General features: G+C 37.9%; 1 protein-coding gene across 3 annotated transcripts in view; it reads right to left on the reverse strand.

Moving 5' to 3' along the window:
• NFIA (nuclear factor I A) overlaps positions 1–22280 on the reverse strand; it is a 356321-nt gene that overhangs the window by 115733 nt on the left and 218308 nt on the right. For all 3 annotated transcript variants that reach the window (XM_081306357.1, XM_081306356.1, XM_081306355.1), the window contains one exon: positions 6134–6208. In XM_081306357.1, the coding sequence (XP_081162483.1) occupies positions 6134–6208 (75 nt within the window). The remainder of the gene's footprint in view (positions 1–6133; positions 6209–22280) is intronic.

Genomic DNA, 22280 nt, shown 5'->3' on the forward strand with positions numbered 1-22280 from the left:
GCTGCTTTAATAGGATATTGATCGAGAGCATAGTTTGAGTGGACTGCCATTGAATTGTGTAATGGCAGACAAAAGGCAAGGTCACAGCAACTGTTCGTGCTGGGGCTGCAGTCTATCTTTTATTATCATCTTTTTGTTTCTTCCTTTAATGCTCAAACCCAAATGGTTTCATTCAAAAGAAAATCTTGCTTAAGAATACAAATTATTTTAAAATTAATTTCCATGCCACAATTCACAGCTACCGTGTTACTTAACAGAGGAACCAACGGGCCACTTGCTCAGACAAGAAAGTTTCAAATCTATCCCACTTTAATAAAGATCTAATGTACTGCAAATATTTAAATGGCACCCCCAGAGGACCGGACGTCTGGAATTTCTTATCTGAGACCCATTTCCTCCTTAGGTCTTCTGTGTAAGAACATTTTGTATTTTCAAGTTTGGGCTTGTTCCTACCAAAGAGTTTCATTTTCTTACTGTGCCTTGCAGCTGAGTTCACTCTGCTTCAGCCACGCCATCATGTCAGGCTAGACTATGGCCAATCATTAAGCTGCTGGCCTGAAAATCTACGTGTGTGGATATGGACCCTTGAAGACATGCCAAGGACTTAGAGACTTAAGAAGGAATTGTTAAAATGTACAGCATTTGGATCTTCATGACGATTCCTGTGTGAAAATCCAGAGTGCACATTTCCAAGGCAGAAAACAGCCACTAGGGTGCCACCTCATGCCAGGCTGAGGCATATGCCTGGTTCCATTCACTTCTACTCTCATTGACAAACAACTCGGGAATCCTGAAGTCCACCCAGCAGCCGGGCTTTGTGGCAGGGCCAGGACAATTCAGCTGCTGGATTTTAATAGATTCGGCAGCAGTGCAACAGGAACCAAAAATCAGTCTGGGTAACTGAGAGTGGTTTTCACACCCAAAGACGCTAAGGCTGGCCACAGTGTACTGAGAATCCCCAGCTTTTCAAAATTCCAGGGCCATGAAGTCATCCTTAGCCACGAAGTTTACTTAACCCTTGCAGCCAGCTTGGGTATACAAACCACTGCTAGAAAATTAGAACACACCAGGCCAGAGTCACAATGGCCTGTGTGTATTTGTGGTTTTCCTCTTTTCCAGTGAAGTATTTAAGGTTTCAGAGTCACTCCACCAACTTCAAGTAAAATAGAGTCAGCACTTTAGAAGGAAATGGCAATAAGGAGTGGAGTTTTGGGGAGAACTTTCTGAGTTCATAGTAGCAGGGGTATTTGACAGCCTCAGAGCACATACTTTGAGGAAAACACTGGCTGCAAAATAAACAAAAGAGCTGAGAGCTCTCTAAGCGGCATGACTTAGCAGCAAGCAGAGTGAGCTCTTTGTAGCAACTTGAGGGAAAGAGACCAATCTGAAAATGCCTCTAGAAGGCTTTGTTTGAGGATGCAGCATCATGTAAGAGCCATCTCAACAGATGGTTCCTGTCTCCTTCCTCCCAGTATTATGCTAAAACAACAGGAGTGATTCTGAACCTCGCGGCTAGCACGCACCACCTCTCCTCCCCTCCTCCCTCTGGCACCATGTCCAGTGGTCTGAATTCTCCCCTCCCAAGGGGCAAGGTAATAAAGCAACTAGATCTAGTGTCTGATGGCCTTTCCACAAAGGGGGAAAGAAAGCAAAGGACAAATACAGAGTTATTTTTATTCTGTGGGACTTTCTTTGTGGCAGTAACAGATCTCTCCTTTTTATGCCTTTCATGGACTTTAGATGATAATATCAAAAATTAAAGGGTGGTGGGCAGAAGGCAGGGGTGAGCTGGGAAGCTTCCGTCAACCAGCAGGAATCCTGATGGGTACAGTTTAACGTCAAGCACCCTGGCTGCCTGGTCCTCACCTCTGAATCTGTGAGGCTAAACCAAGAGCCTTCTCTGCCATTGCCACCTTGGTAGTAACACTATTACAAACAGCAAACTTGGCACATGGTTATTTCAGAGTCCTCATGAGGAAACACTGAAATAGCACCTTCCTCCTCTATTACAGTTAAAAGGAGGAAAGCTAAAAACAGAAACTAACTGGAAACCTGGGGAAAGTAAATATTTATATTTTCAAATGTAAAACTGAATACTAAGTAGAAAGAATGTTTCAAGGTAAAGCTATTTTAGCTGGGATTAGGGGGTGAAGGAATGGATGGGGCTGGGACACACAGGAGGAGGTTAAGAAATCGGCAGCACAGGGGAAGAAACTCTAAGACATTAAGGCCACTGACAACATCCAGGTGAAAGGCAAAACTCCAGAGAGAATTAAAAGATGGTTAACATGAAAAGGTGGAGCATGGCATTTTGGGGACAGTGAAAGTATTGCCCGTGATACTGTAACAGTGGATACACATCCCTATACATTTGTTGAGACTGGTAGAAGGTATGTGAAGAAAAGCACAAAAGTGAACCCTAATGTACAACTGTGGGTTTTGGTTTATATTTATGTGTTAATATTGACTCATCATTTATAAGATATAGACCATACTATTGAAAGTTCTTAGGGGGAATTGTTGGGGGAATATAAGGAATTTCTGTTAACCTAAAACTATAAACCTCAAAAAACAGCTCTAAAAAATATAAAGTCAAGGCTGGGGACTTAGCTCAGTAGTAGAGTGCTTGCCTACTATGCACAAAGCCCTGGGGTTTGGTTCGCCAGCACTGAAAACAAAATTAATCAATATAAAATCTATTCATCAAAAACAAAATCATACCTAAAAAACATATCCAGGAAAAAAATATTAATTATTTTAGATTTTTTGGTTCACATAAAAATAGCTTTAACCGTCTTTTTGAAACGTACAAGTTAATAAACTAAAAGTTTATCAACTCATTCAGAACTGATTACTCAATAAAAGCACAGACTCATTGGATTATATTTAGTTCTGTAATGCAGTTATAGGAGAGGTCATGACAAAAATGCCTGCAGTCAGCCAGCTGAGTTCAGCAAAGTAAAAGGGTGAGATGCTTAACCTCTTGAGCATCACGGTCTCCTTCACCTGTAAAAAGGGACATTGACACCAACCGTGCAAAGATTGAATGAGTGAGTGTTTATCAAGTGCTTAGCATGATGCCTGGCACCTGGTGTGCATTTGAGAAATGCTAGCAACTATAGTTTTTCATATTGATATAGCATCATGTTCCAAACAGGACTACCATCATGGGTTTAATCAACTTATGTGCCAATTAGTTTCTATTTCGGGGATGCAGAATGTACCTCAGCCCTACGCTTCTGAAAAATGTGTCCACTAGCAGCTCTGAAATGTGGGTGCTGAAGGCAGAGGGCAGTGCTGTGAGGAGTGTTAAAGATCCCAACACTCTCACATGGCTTGAGTGCTAAGTCTTTCAAAAAGGTGTGTAGGCGAGGAAACATGAGCTTGAGGATCCCTATCCCAGCAACCAAGGCAATTTGTAAAATATACCCTGACAAACCTAGATTAAAGATCTACAAGGAAGAGGGGGTCTCTGGAATACAATTGACCAGTTTGGCCTGAAGCCATGATTTAGCTGACACAGCCCCGTTCCATTCTTGCCAAACAGTTTCCGTCAGCACAAGGCCATGTGTGAGTGAGTCCCAGAGCGATTACACAGCAGTGTGCAGAACTGAGAAGCAGGAGCTGAAGGATGTTCAGGATGCCAGACATCAGCTACAAAACCTACATGGGGACAGGAAACAAATCCAGGTCCCTCTGCAAATTCAATCCCAGGTCTGTTCAAACCCTCTGGCAATTGTAAAGGCAGGTTTAGAATTCACTTGGCAACCATGTTATCTTAGACTGAATGGAGGTCTAAGCACGTACTGACACACTTTGGGAAATACAACCTGAAAGGGAAGCACAGGAAGTAGAAGAAGGATGAGATGCTGGGGATTATTCTGAGCAGAGTGGACCTTCTACAATCCTAGGCCTGAGCAAATCAATGGTAGTGAAGACTAAATGTAAGCATGACAGCAGCTAGGGAAGAATAAAATGGTCTAGTGCTCCAATCTTAAGAGTCAAAAGGATCTTTTAACTCTTTAATATTTGGATCTTGATAAGGATTCAATAAATGTATCTTCCTATAATGCTATGATGGCAGGTATGCTCTTCACATTGTATTATTAAACTTATAAGAAAAATGTAGAATATTAGTCATTTTCAAGAATCTTTCAAAGTTAAAATACATATACACATGCATTGTTATTTGTCTATGACAAAGAGCTAGCTAATCAGATGTGTGATAAGTAGGTACATATTCCCTCCACGTTAACAAAGCAACCTTGTCTCTACTTACCTGGTGGGTACTTTAAGCATACTTCAGTAAGACAGCTGCAACTTCTCTGTCTCAAGTGCTAACCTGATGCTCTGAAGGTCTCATTCCCTAGGACTCTGATTTTCCTCCACTGGAACACCTCAGTATCAGCCTGGGTGTCCCTAGCCCCCTGAATTCTAACACCTATAGTTATCTTCCCACTAGAGTCTATTAGACTCACACAGTAAGTTTTTCAAGTTCCCTTGGGCCAGACTAAGAGTACAGATTCCAGCATTTCCTAAAAGCATTCACCTACTGTTCGATTCAGGTAAAGACTTAAATAGATCCTCAATTTAGCTCATCTGTAAAAATGGAGGCAATTTCATATCTGAAAAGTTTATTGCAAGAATTAACTTACGTAATATACACAAAGGTCTAGAACAGTGCCTGGCAGATAGTAAATGCTCAACAGTCTTGGATTCTCCTCTACGGCCATGCTCTATCCTACCTTCTTAAGACTCTTCCAGCCTAGGAATGACTAAAATAAGAAAAAAACAGAATCTGGGCTTAGACGATCAAGATGGCTTGACTTGCCTGACCTGAAGTCTAATGATGGAGTTGATTGGCTTATTTGATCAATCTTGCCATCCTATAACACAGTGAATAAGGGGTAGGAACTTGAAATAATAGTATGTATGCTCGCCAGATATGGTGGTGCACATCTGTAATCTTAACAGCTTTCGAGGCTAAGACAGGAGGATCATGAGTTCAAAACCAGCCTCAGCAACAAGTGAGGCACCAAGCAACTCAGTGGGATCCTGTCTCTAAATAAAATACAAAATTGGGCTAAGGATATGGCTCAGTGGTTGAGTGCTGCTGAGTTCAATACCTGGTTTAAAAAAAAAAAATGTATGCTCACTCTACCTCATTCCACAAAGGACTTGATATCAATTGAAAGCAATTTAAACAATGTTAATTTTCTCTACAAGCAGTATTTTGAATTAGGTGTGTGTGGGGGGGATAAAATTATTAATATTGGATATTTTTCCCTATTGGGACCTAGAGTATCATAGTAATTGTAGGCAAGCTTTTATTTTTTTATTTTTATTTATTTTGGTACTGGGGATTGAACCCAGGGGTGCTTAACCTCTGAGCCCCATCCCCAGCCTTTTTTATTTTTTATTTTGAGACAGGTCTCTCCGAGTTACCTAGGGTCTCCCTAAATTGCTGAGGCTTGCTCTGAACTTGTGGTCCTCCTGCCTCAGCCTTCCAAGTTGCTGGGACTACAAGTGTATACCACCAGGCCCAGCATAGGCATGCTTTTAAATAGAAACAAAGAGATGTTCTTGAGGGAATTCAACTTGGCAAATGTATACGTATGTGTGTAAGAGGGACAGATAGACAGATTCCTATACTTTTTTTGGACTATCTGATTATGTCATAGCAAAATCACAATCAATAGGCCTTTGATCAACAGACCAGGGTGGTGACAGGTTCTCTTCCCTCACTGTTGTTAGTCATTATTGACAAACTGGTAATGATCATGCTGTATTCTGTCACTCATACTGAAGGCATTAGCATTGTTTAAAGGTCAGAAACAAATTCTTTTAAAATGCAGAAGTTCTTAGAAACCAGGGAAGATTCAGAATTTTTTAAAAATTAAGTTTGTATTATATACTGGGGAATCCATAAAATTTCAGTCCTTTCCCATAATGCCTCACATTAAAAAAATTTTCCTGATTTAAAACAAGGGATTTCCAACACACTGCAAGGCAAAAATAATGAGAAGAACAAAAAGTGGGTTCTCAAAGATTTTTATGTCTCTAGGAGCCTAGACAGAAAGTAAACACAAATTCAAGGCAAATCTGTACCAAATCAAAGCAAAATTACACTTACTCTGTGACACTCTTACTAGCTCAGTCACACTGAAAACACCTGATGTGACAAAACTGTCCTGGAAGCCCAAATGTCCTGCGGAAACAAAAATAAAAGAAAACAAAGTCATAAATAGAAGACATTTGACAACAAAACTCTAAATATTACTTTCATTATGATTAAGAAATGGGCTGCCTAATCTCATACATGGCTGCCTGGTTAGTTCATGTGGGTGGGCACAGTCATTTGGTTATGAAGCTGGCTTTTGGTTTGAATCTAGAGGTTGTGGAAAGCTATGACACAACAACTGGGTGATTTTTGAGATGGTTAAAAAAATTCAGCAGGAAATCTTCATCAAGACAATTTAAGAGAAATGGTTCCCGTGAGTGACCCCTGAGGCCTGAACAATTGGGATGAAACAGCATACCTAAGGATCAGTTAGGACAGCCAAGTTCTAGAACAGTTTTGAAACATTATTCTCTCCAGAAACATCTGATCAAGATTAGTTATCCATTCATTTAAATCAAATAAGATCTAAGGATGTTCCTTTCATTTCTACAGGTACTAAAGGGAGAATTGTTTTTAAAGCCAGGATGGAAAAAGCAAGCTTAAACCACATAATGCCCAAAACAATTATTTTGTGCACAAATAAAAATTCAGATTTGTTTAGAGAATAAGAGTTAATGCTTTTTGTGAAAAGAAATAAAATGGTTCAAAACTGTTTCATCTTTATATTTTGTGTCTGCTTCTTTTTTTGTTTTGTTTTGGGGACTAGGATTTAAACCCAGAAGTGCTTAACCAATGAGCCACATCCCCAGTCCTTTTTCATATTTTACTGAGAGACATGGTCTCATTTAGTTGCTTAAGGCTTTGCTAAAATTGCTAAGGCGGCTTTGAACTTGCAATCCTACTGCTTCAGCCTCCTGAGCCTTTGGGATTACAGGCATGTCACACCATGCCTGGCTGTCTGCTTCGTTTTTGCTGAACGTAATTAATTTCCTTTGAAATACCTGATATTATGTCTATCACCAATTATATAATTTTATGGTATATTCAAAAATATAAAACATAAAAATGGCAAGAAACCCATATTCTATGGCATGTAGTTTCACTCTCTGCCTCTAATAAAAGTTTCTGATTCTAAGAGTCTCTCAGAGGTAGAAGTCTATTTGAGAGATCAATCTGTGAGGTCAGCATAATCTTTACTTGCTTAAAATCTGGCTCAGACAAGAACTTGTTGGCAAAGGATTCTTGAAATAGCTGTTTTGGCCATAAGAAACATACATTTTAGAAATTCAACATAAGAAACTAGACTAATCTGAAAATATAACAATCCTTAACTAAAAAGTGAGTATTTTTTTTTTAGTTTTAGATGGACACAATACCTTTATTTTATTTATCTACTTATTTTTTATGTGTTGCTGAGGATCGAACCCAGAGTCTCACATGTGTGAGGTGAGTGCTCTACCGCTGAGTCCCAAACCCACAATATCTTTATTTTATTTGTTTATTTATATGTGGTGCTGAGGACTGAACCCAGGACCTCACATGTTCGAGGCAAGCAATCTGCCACTTAGCCATAACCCTAGTCCCTAAAAAGTGAATTTTTAATGAAAGATTTTCTATATTACTTAGAAGAAGCAAGTTTACCTATGGCACAGTTTACGTACCAATAAATTTATGAACTATCAGACACACAAATGTGAAAAAAATTACCATGTTTTAGAGGATTATAAATGGATCTATGAGTTCTTCTTCTGCTTTTTATGGTATTTTTGTATGTAAGGAAGATTTTTGCTCAGATTTAAAGGAAAAATTCCATTTAACATTTATATCAAGCACACACTATGTGTTTGTGTGTGTGTGTGTTTGTGTGTGTGTGTGTGTGTGTGTGTGTGTGTTGTGTGTGTGTTTTGCTAGGGATCCAACCCAGGGCCTCATGCCTCTGGAAAAGTGCTCTGCCACTGAGCAGTGAACTTAGCCTTATATCTGGTACTTTGACTAGAACAGCTCTAATTTTTAGAATATGGAATAATTGTAAACTTCTTTATAATAAAATGGCAAAATTTCACCTTAAATTTGCTAAGAAGTTTCATCAGTCAAAATAACTCACATCCAGGCATTTGGTTGGCTTTTATTTGGTAAATGCCTGAGGTCTGCCTCTTGGATTAAGAGAACTGAGAAATAAAAAAAGATAGTAAATTTTTTAAAATTCCCTAAAGAGGTCTTGGCAAAATAGACCATAACACCTCTTTCTTTTTAGGACATTGTTAAGATCTCATTTATCCCAGAGATCATAACAAAGGAAATCCAGTCACAATGTCCACTAAAGTTGACTTAAAACACATATAACAAAGAAATTCATAGCTGAATAAAGATCTAGTTTTGTCTCCAGCCCTTGCTTATCTCTTTCTTCTTTACTTGACTAACGGGCTGATACTTGTTTCAGTTCCAACCTCTGAAATCCCTTATTTTAAGAAAGAATTAAGAAGAATTTTTTTATCAAGTGAATATAAACACAGGTACCTTAATCCTGCCACCAAACAAGCAAGGAATGTATTTCAAAGACTAAGTCGAGTTTGATACAAGAACTTGGGCGGAGGAGCCCTTGTACTCATCCATTCAAACTCACCCTCACCTGGGTGTCTCTTTTCTTTGGTCCACCTCTTAAATGTTGGTATTCTCCAAGGTCTGTGTTCATCTGTGTGTGTGTGTGTGTGTGTGTGTGTGTGTGTGTGTGTGTGTGTGTGTGTCTTACTAAATTATTTTATCTACTTGCATGACATCAGCAATCAGTTTAGACTGTGATAGTTATGGAAACTAGATTAATGTTTGATTTTTCACCACTGTATGTTTTATGCCTAAGACAAAGTAGTTAGTGAACATTTGCTGAATGAGTGAATGACTCTCTGGCCAAGGATGCTCCAATCTTTATCTTTTGCCATGATCTCTCTTCTCGGTTCCAGATCCATAAATCTAAATATCCACTGGACATTCTATCCAAATGGTCCAACTTATATTGAGCCAATCTATATTGGAAAACTATGACAATCAGCCATGCAAATCTTCCCTTCAACTAAAGAGGACCAGGGCAGGAAAGACAATGTGTTTAGGTGAAGCTTCTGGTCAAGAAGGTGCCATGGGTTTCACTAATGAGAAATGCCTGGGAATGTTCTATTGTTATCGTTATGGTTCACAGTTTTGAAAGATTAAGTACACATAGAGTTAAAGGGTAGCATTATTTGATGGGCATTATAGCCAAAAGAAAAAAAAAAGAAAGAAACTTCTAGCCTTATACTTAAGCTAGGATATTGTGTGATCCTGAGAAAGTCACTGCAAAAATAATGTCCTCTTTCTCCTACTGGGAACTTGTCTCTGCAGGGTATCTTAGCAGTATGTGTGTAACTTCCAAGGTAAGACATATGTGAATGGTTAATGATCAGAAAAACTAAAATTAGAGTACAAGAATTTCACAAGTGCCTATGTAACCACATCTTTACAGTATTATCAAATTATCAGAGAGTGTGGGGCAGTTTATAATTTGTCCCAGACAAAGGGTCTGGTTGAACCATCCACATAGCTTTAAGTGACTGCAAAACTGGTTTTGTCCCTTCACCAATTATTTGGAAACCTACTGATGAACTCTGTAAAAAGGCAGCCATGAGATGTGAAACCTAAGAAATGATGGAAAAAGTGATGTGGCTAACATAGTTACTAAGCAAACCTGAGCAGATTAATATTTCATTCTCACTGACACAAACCAAAGCATAAAAATGACTTTCAGGGAAATTACACTAATCTGGTTGCTCTCTTTTATTGCAAAGTGAGAGAAAAGTGGAAAGGAAAATGAAAAGGTAAATTCAAGCAGTTGAGAATTTAGATGTTATTAGCATTAAAAGATCCTCAGTTAGAAAGCTGATTAAACATTTCCAAAAGGTCCTAAGATTTACATTTTGAGTAGGGCCTCTCAGAAATAAGCACAAACATATACTTTTGTTAAGTATGCCTTCAATGAAAAGCCAGAGTGCTGGATGATCTCTCTCTATTCTGAACTGCCCATTCAGGAGCAATTGTATAGGAGATTGCAATGTGAAGCAGATCCTTTTCCATTTTATATAAAATGGCTAAAAAGTTCATTCACTGAAGTCTTGTTCAATGAATTCCCAATTAGAGTACAGATTCAATGCCCTGAGTCAGTCACACTCAGTGGGGAGAGAGGAGACATTCTGGGAGAGGCAGAGATGTAAAAAGCTAAATTCTTTCATGGGTAGTTAGGAAAAGCAGCTTTCTGTGCCACAATGATATCAGCAGTTATTATGGAAAATGTCATTACATGGGAACCAAATCTCATTTCACAGAGGGTGGGGACAGGGTGGGGGGGCTGAACATCTATCTACCTTTTAACAGGCAAGAAAGGAAAAAGTTAGATTTGCAGAGAGACAGGTAACCTTGCAGAACTGCTCAAAGGTCGGAGAAGAGACAGCTGGGAACAAAACATCCAAAGTACTGGCCATTAAACAAAGTTGGAGTGCCCACTACGCAGAGTTAATTTTGTTTTTTGCCAGGTTAGAGACCAAACCCAGGGCCCTGCACATGCTGGGCAAGCGCTAGACCTCTGGACTACATGCCCACCCCAGAGTTAATTTTGTGTCTGAGGAGGAGAGTTTAAACTCAGGGCGGTATGTTTGATTTTACTGTTAGGAAGCCACGGGGCTCTCAGCTCCAAGTCATCAAATCTCATCTGCTTAATGGATGTAGGTGAACTGCAATACCCAGGTCATTTCATCAAATAGGACCTCTCTCTCTCTCTCTCTCTCTCTCTCTCTCTCTCTCTCTCTCTCTTTCTTTCTCTTTCTCTCTCTCTCTCTCTTTCTTTCTCTCTCTCTCTCCCTTTTTTCCCCTTGGGAATTGAGGTTCTGTCACTAGTAAATAACCTGCCCAACACTGGACCTTTCTATGCTGTGTGCCTGGCTGTTCTGAAAAAGGGCTCCCTCCTTCTTGCACCATGTATATTCTACTGGGCTTCTGCACTGCCTGGGAGGAGCAGGCCCTGGGCTTATTAGGCCTCCCAGACCTTGCGTTCTCATCGTTCTAAAGAAAAGACTCCCATCAACCAAGCTCCTCCTTGGGATCTTGATTTCTCCTGTAAAGTCCCCAGTGGCTTCTAAGCCACCTAAAGGAATGTGGTTCCTTGTCTTCCCTCTTTCCCAGGTCAGTATATTTTAGATGTGCTCAATAAATAATGTAAAGTTGTGGAGGACTTCCACTCTACTTATTTTATGTCACTAGCTTCTTTCTACCTTGACAATTACTTGTTCACATGTCTCAACTCCACTCCTACAACAAACCAGGAAGGCAGGGTTACGGTTCATTATCTTATACTGTCCATAGGGCCCAGCTCAATGCCCTGTTCTAGGTGGGGAATAAATATTCGTTCAGTGATTTCAGATGAGTGATTTGAGGTATCCTTATTTGGTGGCCCTTGAAGGCACGATGTAAAATATTACCTCACCTATATAGTGACATGTGACTTTTATGCTTTCAATTTGGAATGTCCTAGAAAACAGGATTTTTACAGGTTAATGGGAATATGTTTCTGTTGATTCATGAAGAAACAATGCTAAATTTTTGGTTTGATTTGTGATTACCTACTGACTAGATGATTTTCCATTCACTGGTGACACTTGAGATATTTCTTATTTTTAGAATAATTCCTTATAATAAAATTGCAGAGAATTCAGACATCTACTAAAAAAAGAACATAGGAATAATAAAAAATTCATATATATTCTGTTTCTGAGATTAACCTTTATGATGATGGTGAAAAAAATCATTTGGTGTTCTGTTTACAGTAAACATGAAAAGATTGACATATGGTGTTGGACTGACAAGAACGCTGAACTATTTCTATATCTATCAAGGAAGTTGTAGAGAATTTCCCAAGAATTTGTAGAACAAAACCATGATATTTTTCAACTAATCATATGGATGAAGTGTTTTCAGTTTATCAGATGCATAAATGGACTGTTACAAATGCATCTGTGATACCGTTACGATTGTTATCCTGCTTCATCAGAACACATTAAGGAATTGTCACCACTATGAAAATAATGTCCTCACCGCTGAAAAGAGAACGGGGCCAAAGAGGGTGGAGAAGTAGGTCTCATGGGTCCTCACACCCTTGTTCTCTTCACCACTTCCTCCCTTGTTTACCTGGCTAGACTGCTGCTCCCCAGTTTCCTGGCTACTCATTTACTATCACTCAATGCAGACACCTCATCTGTGTTTTTGGTTGGTTGGTTTTGCCATCATTTCTCATTCAGCAATTTCTGCCATTTCTAGACAGTCAATATTTGGCTTACTGTTTTCACCCAACAAATACTTCTCGAATGTCTGCAATGAGGTCAGCATCCTCCTAGGTCCTGGGGATATAAGAATTAACACAGGTTCTTACTCTCAGGTCCTTGTATCTGCAGTCAAGAAAGATATTCATGCCAAGATTTTCAGGAGTGTGTTTACGTAAAATTGTGTCTTTTTACAATAACTTTATAGGAAAACATTAGAAGCTAACAAAGACTATTATAATATCCTGTGTGCCAGGTGTGCTGGTTGTTCACAAGTACCCATAGTAGGCAGCTAAAAAACGTACTTCCCAGCCTGTCTTCAAACTAGGTGTGGCCATAACTAGGAATCAAATACAATCAACTTCTACCCACTTCATACCTGAAAGAAAATTCCCCACCCCCAAAACCCTCTCTTCCCTTTCATGAGATGCACTTTCAACCATGCAGACAAAGGCAGTGCCTGTGGGGTAGCAGAGCAATAAGGCAGAAGGAACCTGGGACCTTGAGTGACAGCATAGAATAGAATCACCCCAGCAACTCAGGCTGCTCATTTGGAAGTATTAATGTAGAGAAAAAAAATATATTTTCACTGGGAGTGGAGGCATAGCCTGTAATCCCAGCAATTTTGGAGGCTGAGGCAAGAGGATTCCAAGTTTGAGGCCTGTCTCAGCACCTTAGCAAGTAAGACCCTCAGTTATTTAGCAAGAATCTGTCTCAAAATAAAGCATAAAAAGGATACAGCTCAGTGGTAGAGCATCTTTGAGTTCAATCCCCAGTGCTGACAAACGAAAAAATTAAAAAAAGGTTTTGATGTACTTTTAAATTTTTATTACATTTAAATAAATATTCAGATATATGTATTTGTTTGCTTTTTTGCTATAGTAGCTTAGCACTTATCTTAACAAACATCACAACTAACTTTTCCCTTTTGAATCTAAAGTCACAAATTAGCAGCTTATAGGTCCATACCAGTCTGTAAACATATTTTGCTTGGCTAACTCAGTACTTACTAGCTATAAAATTGTTGCACAGGAACACTTTTCAACTGAACATGAGCAAAATTTACCACATTCCCTAATACTTTTTATTCTATTTCACTTATTTAAATAATCTATGAGATGCTCGTAGGCATATAGATTTGTGATGCCTGCCAGGGATCTTCACACTTTAATTCACTAGCATGGTAGAAGAAGTATGGGTGGGTGGCTTTAATCTAGAAAAAAAGCCACCCAATCATATTCCTTGAGAATTAAGTTTAGAAAAATCTAGCCTGGAATATACCTTTTGAACATTATCTTCTAATGTGACCCAAATGAATACTTTCTATGTTAAAGTCAAAATGTTCTAACTTCTTTTCTTCATGTTTTTCTGATATGTTCCTTCTATATCAGGTTTCATATCAGTGTCTCCAAGTTCTATGGAATAGTCCCCTGAAATTCTCCATTTAAAACAAAAACAAAAAGCAAATATGCAAGTATATGTGTGTGTGTGTGTGTGTGTGTGAGTGTGTGTGTGTGTGTGTGTGTGTGTGTGTGTAAAATCTGAGAATTTCCAGAATAAGATAAATTTGGAAAACATTATCTCACTCACTCTTGGAAAAATGACAAGGAACTTTTACATTTTAAAGCCTCTGAGAATTCCTGCAATATACAAACTAACTTACTACAGCTTAGCTCACTACTTCTTCAATAATCTGACAGGGATAATGCCTTTTTGGGCACAAGTTTTGCAGCACATGGTTTGTATTGCTCCTTTTCCTCTTTTCCCCATTTGGCTTAATGTGCTGGGGGAAAGTGGAACCTGAACCCATGGAGCTGATCAACGCTTTTAATGTATAGCCCAAGCATTATCCACATCTTCCCGTGCCACCCTTAACAGATCCACATTAGAAAATGGATCAAGCCAAATGGCAGGCACCCTAAAGTTAGGCTCCTATCTGAGTTATATGGAATAGTCCACATAATAATCATTGGTGGAATGAAACAATACATTTAAAAATGTATCTGTAGAACTTCTCTGTGTAGTATTAATTTTCATCAAAAGTATAATTTATTCAGCATTAACTATGTATTTGGCATCCTGCTAAGCATTTTAACCACATTAGCCCTAATTCTTACTGCAACTGTGTGGTTGGCAAAATCATGATGTTCTAAAAGGGAAGTTTAAGCAAAGAGAGATTAAGTGACTTGATTAAGGTCACACAGAGGATGGTAGAATTAGTATTAAAATGGAGATATTTAGTTCTCTTTATACAATATATGGGTATGTACAAAATAAGTTTTATCTTATTTTAATGTATCATAGAAACATGCATTTATTATTTGAACTACAAGTAGAAATAGGTTGTTCTATAAGTAGACCCAACTACATATTGGCATTGTAGAAGCACACAGAAGCATTTACTTTGGGGAATTGTTTTCAAATAAACCATTACAACAGAGAAATTTTATCATCACGTTAGAAGAGCTGTTTTAACATAGTATGATCAGTATTCTATAAGTTTAGTCTTTTAAATGTTAATTTTGATAATTTTCAATGCACTATAAACTTAAAAATTACTTTTTAATTAACCTAGTTTTGAACTAAAAGTGGTTTTTTTTTTTTTAAAGAGAGAGTGAGAGAGGAGAGAGAGAGAGAGAATTTTTTTTTTTTTAATATTTATTTTTTAGTTCTCGGCGGACACAACATCTTTGTTGGTATGTGGTGCTGAGGATCGAACCCGGGTCGCACGCATGCCAGGCGAGCGCGCTACCGCTTGAGCCACATCCCCAGCCCCTAAAAGTGGTTTTTAAAGCAATGTTATAATTATGTTCTGAATCAAAATTTTCTATAAACTTGGACAGTAACAACTGGTATCCTACAGATGGATCAAACCATTTGTAATAGCTTTAGATTCTGCCATAAACCCCTACATATACTGGAGGAAAAAAATAAGGAAATTTATTCCCTGACTACAACAGAAACTGTTTACCTTAAACGAAACAGACATGAAACTGGATTAGCCGAGGGCACCCTGGTTCATGGATGTAAAACAGCAAAAAACCTTAATGGCCCACTGCTGCTTTCTTCCTTTTTAGGTTTAATTCACATGACTGTGAAACCACTAACAGAGCCCTGCTTGCTAAACCACCTGAGGACACATGTAATGACAAGGAAAGAAGATGACCAGAGGCCATGTGCTAATTTTAAGACACTTAACAGTGATTTTGGTTCACCAAGCAGGGAAAAAAAAATCATTGATGGACTAAAGCAATACATTAAAAAAAATACTTTCAATTACATTTCCAACACTACAGAAAAGAACTAAATATATAGGATACACACACACACACACACACATATAAAGTATATATATATATACACATATATGTGAATACATATATATATATATATATATATATACATGTAGGTATATGTAAAATCAGTTAATAACTTAAAGCACAAAATGCAAAGGCCTTTCGTCTTTTTGGTTATTTGCTTTTTGCTCACTTACTCTGCAATTACTTACTGATGCATAATTCACACTGTTCATTACAGATTCTATATTATACATTTCTGTAGAAACTATGGCAAGTCACAAATGATGTAGGCCACAATACTTTGATGTTTGCTGGCCTAGCACAAACACAAAGTATTTTAAAGGTACCAGAAAATTCTTTGTGAAATATAACAGAATGAATTAGACTGTTCGGGCCATGTCGTGTTAGCACAATGGAAGAACACTTTTAAGACTTTAAAGTCATGTAATGCAATTCTCGGCTGGATTTTTCTTGTTAAAAAGAAGTAGAATGGCAGTGATTGGAAGAGAAAAGGGCCAATATTTGACAACAGAAATCAGCATAACCTTTTAACTGCAGCAGCCATGGGTGACTGCCCTTCGACCTTGGAAGATTATGTGGGATTTCAATGACAACAGCTGGAAGTGAGCATGTGTGAATAGAGAATACAGATCTGAGGCCTGGTACAAAAGACTGCACAATCTCTGGCCAGATCAGAGTGCTGATTAGAAATTGTTTCCTGGTCCTGGCTTAATAGAGTGTGATCCTGAAAGTTGGTGGGGTTTTTTTTTCTTTTAACAAAATTCTTCCAGCAAGAAATGATGGTAGATTCCTTGTATACCTCTCCTCAGCCCTTCCAACCTTCTGGACTTTCATACAAAACAGCTCCATCTTTCTTAAGAACATAGTTATAAGCAAAATTTCATTTTCCATGTTACTTTTCAAGACAAATTTCTTCACGTTTTTGAATTCTTTCTCTGAATTTTAAAATAAATTTTAAATAAATTTTAAAATAAATTTTAAAGGATCTGACACAGACAGACACACATACACACACACACACACACACACACACAGGGTTCAAATGAAGACTCATTGAAAGTAGGAACTACATCCCTCTCGTCTTTCCAACATGACCATTTGCATAGATTATAACATATGGCAGGTCCTCAGTATATGTAGGATGAATGAACACTGTATGCTTATCCATTCACTCTTTCCTCTCTCTTTTTTTTTTTTTAAGATATTAAGGTAGAGTCTTGCTACTACACAAACATGTAATGATTTCACTTTTTTCTTCAGTCAACTTCATATATACATTATCAATTTTTATTAAGTACTTAGGGGTGCTCACCAAACAAGAACATATGAAAAAGATGATTAATTACTTCCTTCAAAGTTAAGGTAACTTAACCTAGTAGAAACAGAGATGTGGCTGCTTGGTAAATGTGGTCATTTCAATCCATAAGCTCTCAATGAATTATATGCCTTGTACTGATGTGCATGTACTGACGCAGATGCCCTTTCACTTTACATAGGATCCCCAAGCTTACTGACATCGCTCTGAAACCACCAGAATGATGACATGGTTACAGAAAGGACTTGGGGTTATGACTCATTTATGTTGTTTTGGTTTTACCATACACTATATCTTACCTTCCACTGCTCTGGATTTTGCTAACTCTTCTAGCTCTATATTTTGCTAATTATTCTAGTTTCTATGTCAAACTAGCACCTACTTGGCTTCAGTAGAAGGTGGCCTCTTTATGCAAATAATAACCTGAGTGGGGCAAAAGCCAACCTGGCCAAGTGGTAAGGGATAAACTGAAGCTGGTAAAACTATCTTCCAGTCTGCTTACATCCTTCTACAGCAACTCTAGATGTTATTTCAAACATGCCACGAGACAGGTTGTTTTTTCAAAACAGACCAAATCCATTTGCTGTTTCAAAATTCTATAAACAGAGTATTAAGGCATTCAATTCCCAGAGCAACTATATGGGTGTTGGCTTCAGTTTCATGGGAGCTTCTGCCAAACTCACATATTTGTGAAACTATTGGTTTGGAGTGTTATTTGCAGCTTAGGGCAGAATGATCACTGCTTGTGATCTCAGCTCACTTTAAGGACTGGGTCTTGCTGGTGACAGGTACACATGATAAATGTTCCAGAAGGCTGACCTAATTTCCGTTGAACTGAGTGTTTTGCTAAGAACATTCCCTCAAAGTGTCAGTTTGCAACTGAGATGCAAACCTGCCAGTGTCCATTACCTTGCTTGAGAAACTACTTAAAATGAAGTTAGTTTTGCCTCACTTATCAAACTTCTCCAGAATTAGCTTTGAATTTATGTAAATCATACACCTAATTTAAAGATGCAATTATCAAACATAACATTTCATAGTTTTTATTAGTTTGTGATTAGAAAACAAACAAACAAACAAAATGCCACCACTCTGGGCTAAATATAAATCAGGATAAGCCTGCAATGTATTTGTCTTTTCTCTTGTAAAGGGATCATACGACAAATGTTCATTTATTTAATCATTCAAAAAAAATCACATTTTCAAGGTATTATTATTTTTCATATAATAAACTAGGAGAAGAAATATTATGAACATTAGAATCTTAAGGATCCTCAGTCCAAATTTCCCCATTTACAAAATTGCACTAATATCTGTACCTACCTCATAAAACTGGTTCTTAGGATTAATGAGATAGTACATTTAAAATACTAATAAAGGGGTGGGGCTGTGGCTCAGTGGTTGAACACCTGCCTTGCACATGGGAGGCACTGGGTTCGATCCTCAGCACCACATAAAAATGAATGAATAAAATGAAGGCATTGTGTCCATCTACAACAAAATAAATAAATAAATAAAGTATTAATAAAGAATCTAGAACAGAATATGTCCCCAAAATGACAGATATTATAAATTATAAATATTTTCCCTATATCTTAGATCTTGAATCATATAGAGGATTTTTCATAGAAAAAATCATTCAGGAATAATCATGGTTTTTGACATGGATTGCTACATAATGTTGATATTCAAATAAAAGTTGTGTGTATAAATCAAAATATTGATAACAGAATTTGAGTGTATTTTTAGTAAAAATATCTAAAGCAAGTGACACAAACTTATTTAAAAAGATGTAGCTCACTTGCCCAGTATATCTGAGGTCCATCCTGAGCACTACATAAACAGACACAAAAAAACAAATCCTCTGATTATTTTAGGTTTTTCTTAAAAAGAGAGGGAGAAAAATAGTATTTAGTCTCTAAATTATTTTTAAATAAATTGGGCACAAGTTTCAGGAATCTAATTCCTAAATATACTCCTATCACCTATAAATATATTTATAATATTTATAAAAATAATAATTTATAATTTCAAAAATAACTTTAAATATAAATCTTGCCTATTCTCTAAATGGATATTGAACACCTACATGAACAAAGCATTATCCTAAGTATACAGATATAAATTTTGATCTTATGTTTTGGGGTTATGACTATTGATACTCTAACAATGGACTTTAGGTCAATTTTCTTGCAGCAGATCAAGTTTTATAGAAACAACGAAAAATCACTCTTTGTTGTTGTCAGTTTCACTTATTTTTTTTAAAGAATTTGGTTTGCTGAAAATTCCTGTTGGTAACTAAATGTGCCATATTGTCTGCTCTAGAAAACAGGTATTTAGAAATCTAATTTTGTTTTTCACATAAAAGATACTTACACTATTTAAATAGGAAATGCTTATGATGGTATTAAAAAGCACGAGAAATAAATAATTATTATTCACATCAAATGAAGAACTACCCTTTTGAAAAGAACTGCTCCTTTTCCAGGCCTGCACACACCAGCTCCTGACTTCAATGTAAGTGGAGAGCCATCAGAAAGCATCATTAAAGACAGGGTCTTGATTCCTTATAGCCTTAAATCAATGCTAAGAGAATTTGGCCTTTTAAGCAGGAGAATGATCGACATGTTTCACTTTACTGACTTTGATCACTGAAGCAATTTGTGATGCAGGTCATTTCCCTGATTTTAGGGAACAGAACCTTTGTTAAACTCTCAGAATGGACCCCGGATATCTCAGACTCAGCTCGAAGGCAGCACGCTCACGTTGTTCTTGGAATTAGTGTGGTGCTTCTCATCAGGGTTATCAGCATTTTGAGGGAAACTATTTCCAGTGTTCAGAACTACCTGTTGAGGACACTTAGCGTCCCTAGACTCCACTACTGAATGCCAGCAACACCTCTTAGTGACAACCAAAAATGCCTTCACACATTTTTGAACATGCCCTCAGAAGGACCATACAGTCCCTGGGTGAAAACATTCTGAGTGCATGAACACTGCCTCACAGACCTTATTAGGTATTTCATACTGAAGAATCTTGCCCACCAAGACTTCTATCTGTGTAATCATGACGTAAACTCTTATAAGCCAAGGGGTGATTAGGATGATTCTTTTGAAATAAATACTCTTCCTTCCTCAGTCATGTCCTCTACCCTTATCAAGTATGTAGCTCGGATTTTATAATGAGAACTTGTGTTTTTGAAAACTGGTTGTATTTGAATTACTATCTTGGAGGGAAGAGCTTTGAGACACATGGTCTATAGATATGAACAATACATTTTGAACTTTTTGGAAGAGTCTGTATTTCAAATATTGGTTCATTGATCTATATGTATGTGTCAGCATGTTGGCCAAGATGTCCTGAACTCATGTGGTTGCTGAGCAGATGTTCCTTGTATTAATAAATTCCCAGGAATTTACTCACACAGCTTCTTGTTTGTTTAGAGCAGCATTATGGCACCTAAAAGTCCACAGATTCTATGGAAAAATGAAATAACATTAAAAATGGAAAAAAAGTATTCATTCTGTTCTCTCCTATCAATGCAAGAATATAGGTGAAACAGGAAACACAGGGCCAAAATGATCTCAAGTTCCATTGGTAAAACCAAATGAGCAACCTCCTGAAAGCAGACAGAAAAAAACCTAAGCAACAACAGGCCGAATGCTGCCAACCAACCAGGAATTCCAATGAGTGCCTTTGTCTCAGCTGCTTGTTCAGAAGTAGGGCAGCTTGTGCAGCTCTGTCTAGTTTTTTTTTCCCTCTAATCATCAATTTGGTATTTTATTGAATTTCTTTCATTTTTCCAAAAGTAAAAGCCAAGTGCAGCTACCACCACTAGGTTGCACAGAAGTTCTTCTGCTTTGTGACTACCAAGGGGTGCCCCCCTTGGTTCAATTCCTGTCCCTAACATCAAGAAATCTATACAACCTTCCACCATTGTAGGTAATCACAGACCATATGGGAAGCCCTGTATGTGTGTGTGCATATGTCTACATACGTGTGTACACGTTAAGCTTAGTTTACTCCTTAAAAAACCCACACAGAGAAATAAATGCACTTTCTTGTCAGATGTCGGCCGGCCGTGAGGGGCATATGAAACACTCTTCACTACCTTCGGCATTTCTGACACTCAGTGTTACCATCAGCAACAATGCCAGGGAGGACATGATTTGTGACTAATGTGAATGTGGAGCCCTTCTGGCCACAACTGGTAAAGTCAATAGTATTCTGCTTTATTTTACAGTAAATCCTTTGAAAACAAGTCAGTAGGCCCAAAGGCTAAATTCTAAGGTTCTGATTACCATCAAAAGTGTTTTCACTAAATGTGGTTTGTTTCTTAGGTGCTTTAATTATAAACCTACACTTTTCTCTACAGTCTGATTTACTCATTCAACAAACATCTGTTGATGCCAACCTATGAACCAAGTACAGATGGTAAACTCAGAACAAATATCAACATACTTTGTGTCCTCAAGGGCTTAGTATAGTAAAAACATCTTTCAAGGCAGATGTAGCAGGGAAGACTTGATTCATTCCCAGAATCCCATCAAATGTTACCACCTTTTGGTATAATTTCTGTTTCCTTACAGCATCATAGAACTCTAAGTGCAGGTCTCAATAAGTGCTAGTGATTGCTTGGGGGAAGGAGATAAAGGTGTAAGTCAAAGGTATGAGGAACAATGAAGATGACCCTAGGATGGCCTGTCTGCATATACTGGGGGCAGAAAACATGGTAGATCATTGCTAGGTGTAGGAAAGAGAAGGCCAAAATTTGGAGGGTTTAGACATAAACTTTGAATGAATAATGGTCACCCTTGAATCATAATTTATTGAATTATTTTAGTGGAATATTTTCAATTACAATTTATTATTTATTCTAATTTCAGACATGGGTCCCACTCAATGACGAGCTCTGTGACCTGAAAGAAGTTAATTATGCTTTTATTAATTCATCCAAGAAACAACTGTTGAATCTCTATCTTGCTTCAGGCAATATGGTAGGACTAGAGATGTAAGTCTTTGACCTTGAGGTGCCTGCAGTGCAGTGGGGGAAGTAGGCCAATGTGGAGACAGTTATGGTACAAGGTGACAAGGGCTCTGGAAGTGAAAGCAGGTTGTGGGAGCAGCAGGGGAGGGCTCAGGAAGGCTTCTGGAAAGAGCAGCGGTGGCCTGCACAAGTCCCCAAAGAC

This window comes from Spermophilus citellus (assembly GCF_964194105.1).
Source record: "Spermophilus citellus genome assembly, chromosome: 9".
NCBI lineage: Eukaryota > Metazoa > Chordata > Mammalia > Rodentia > Sciuridae > Spermophilus > Spermophilus citellus.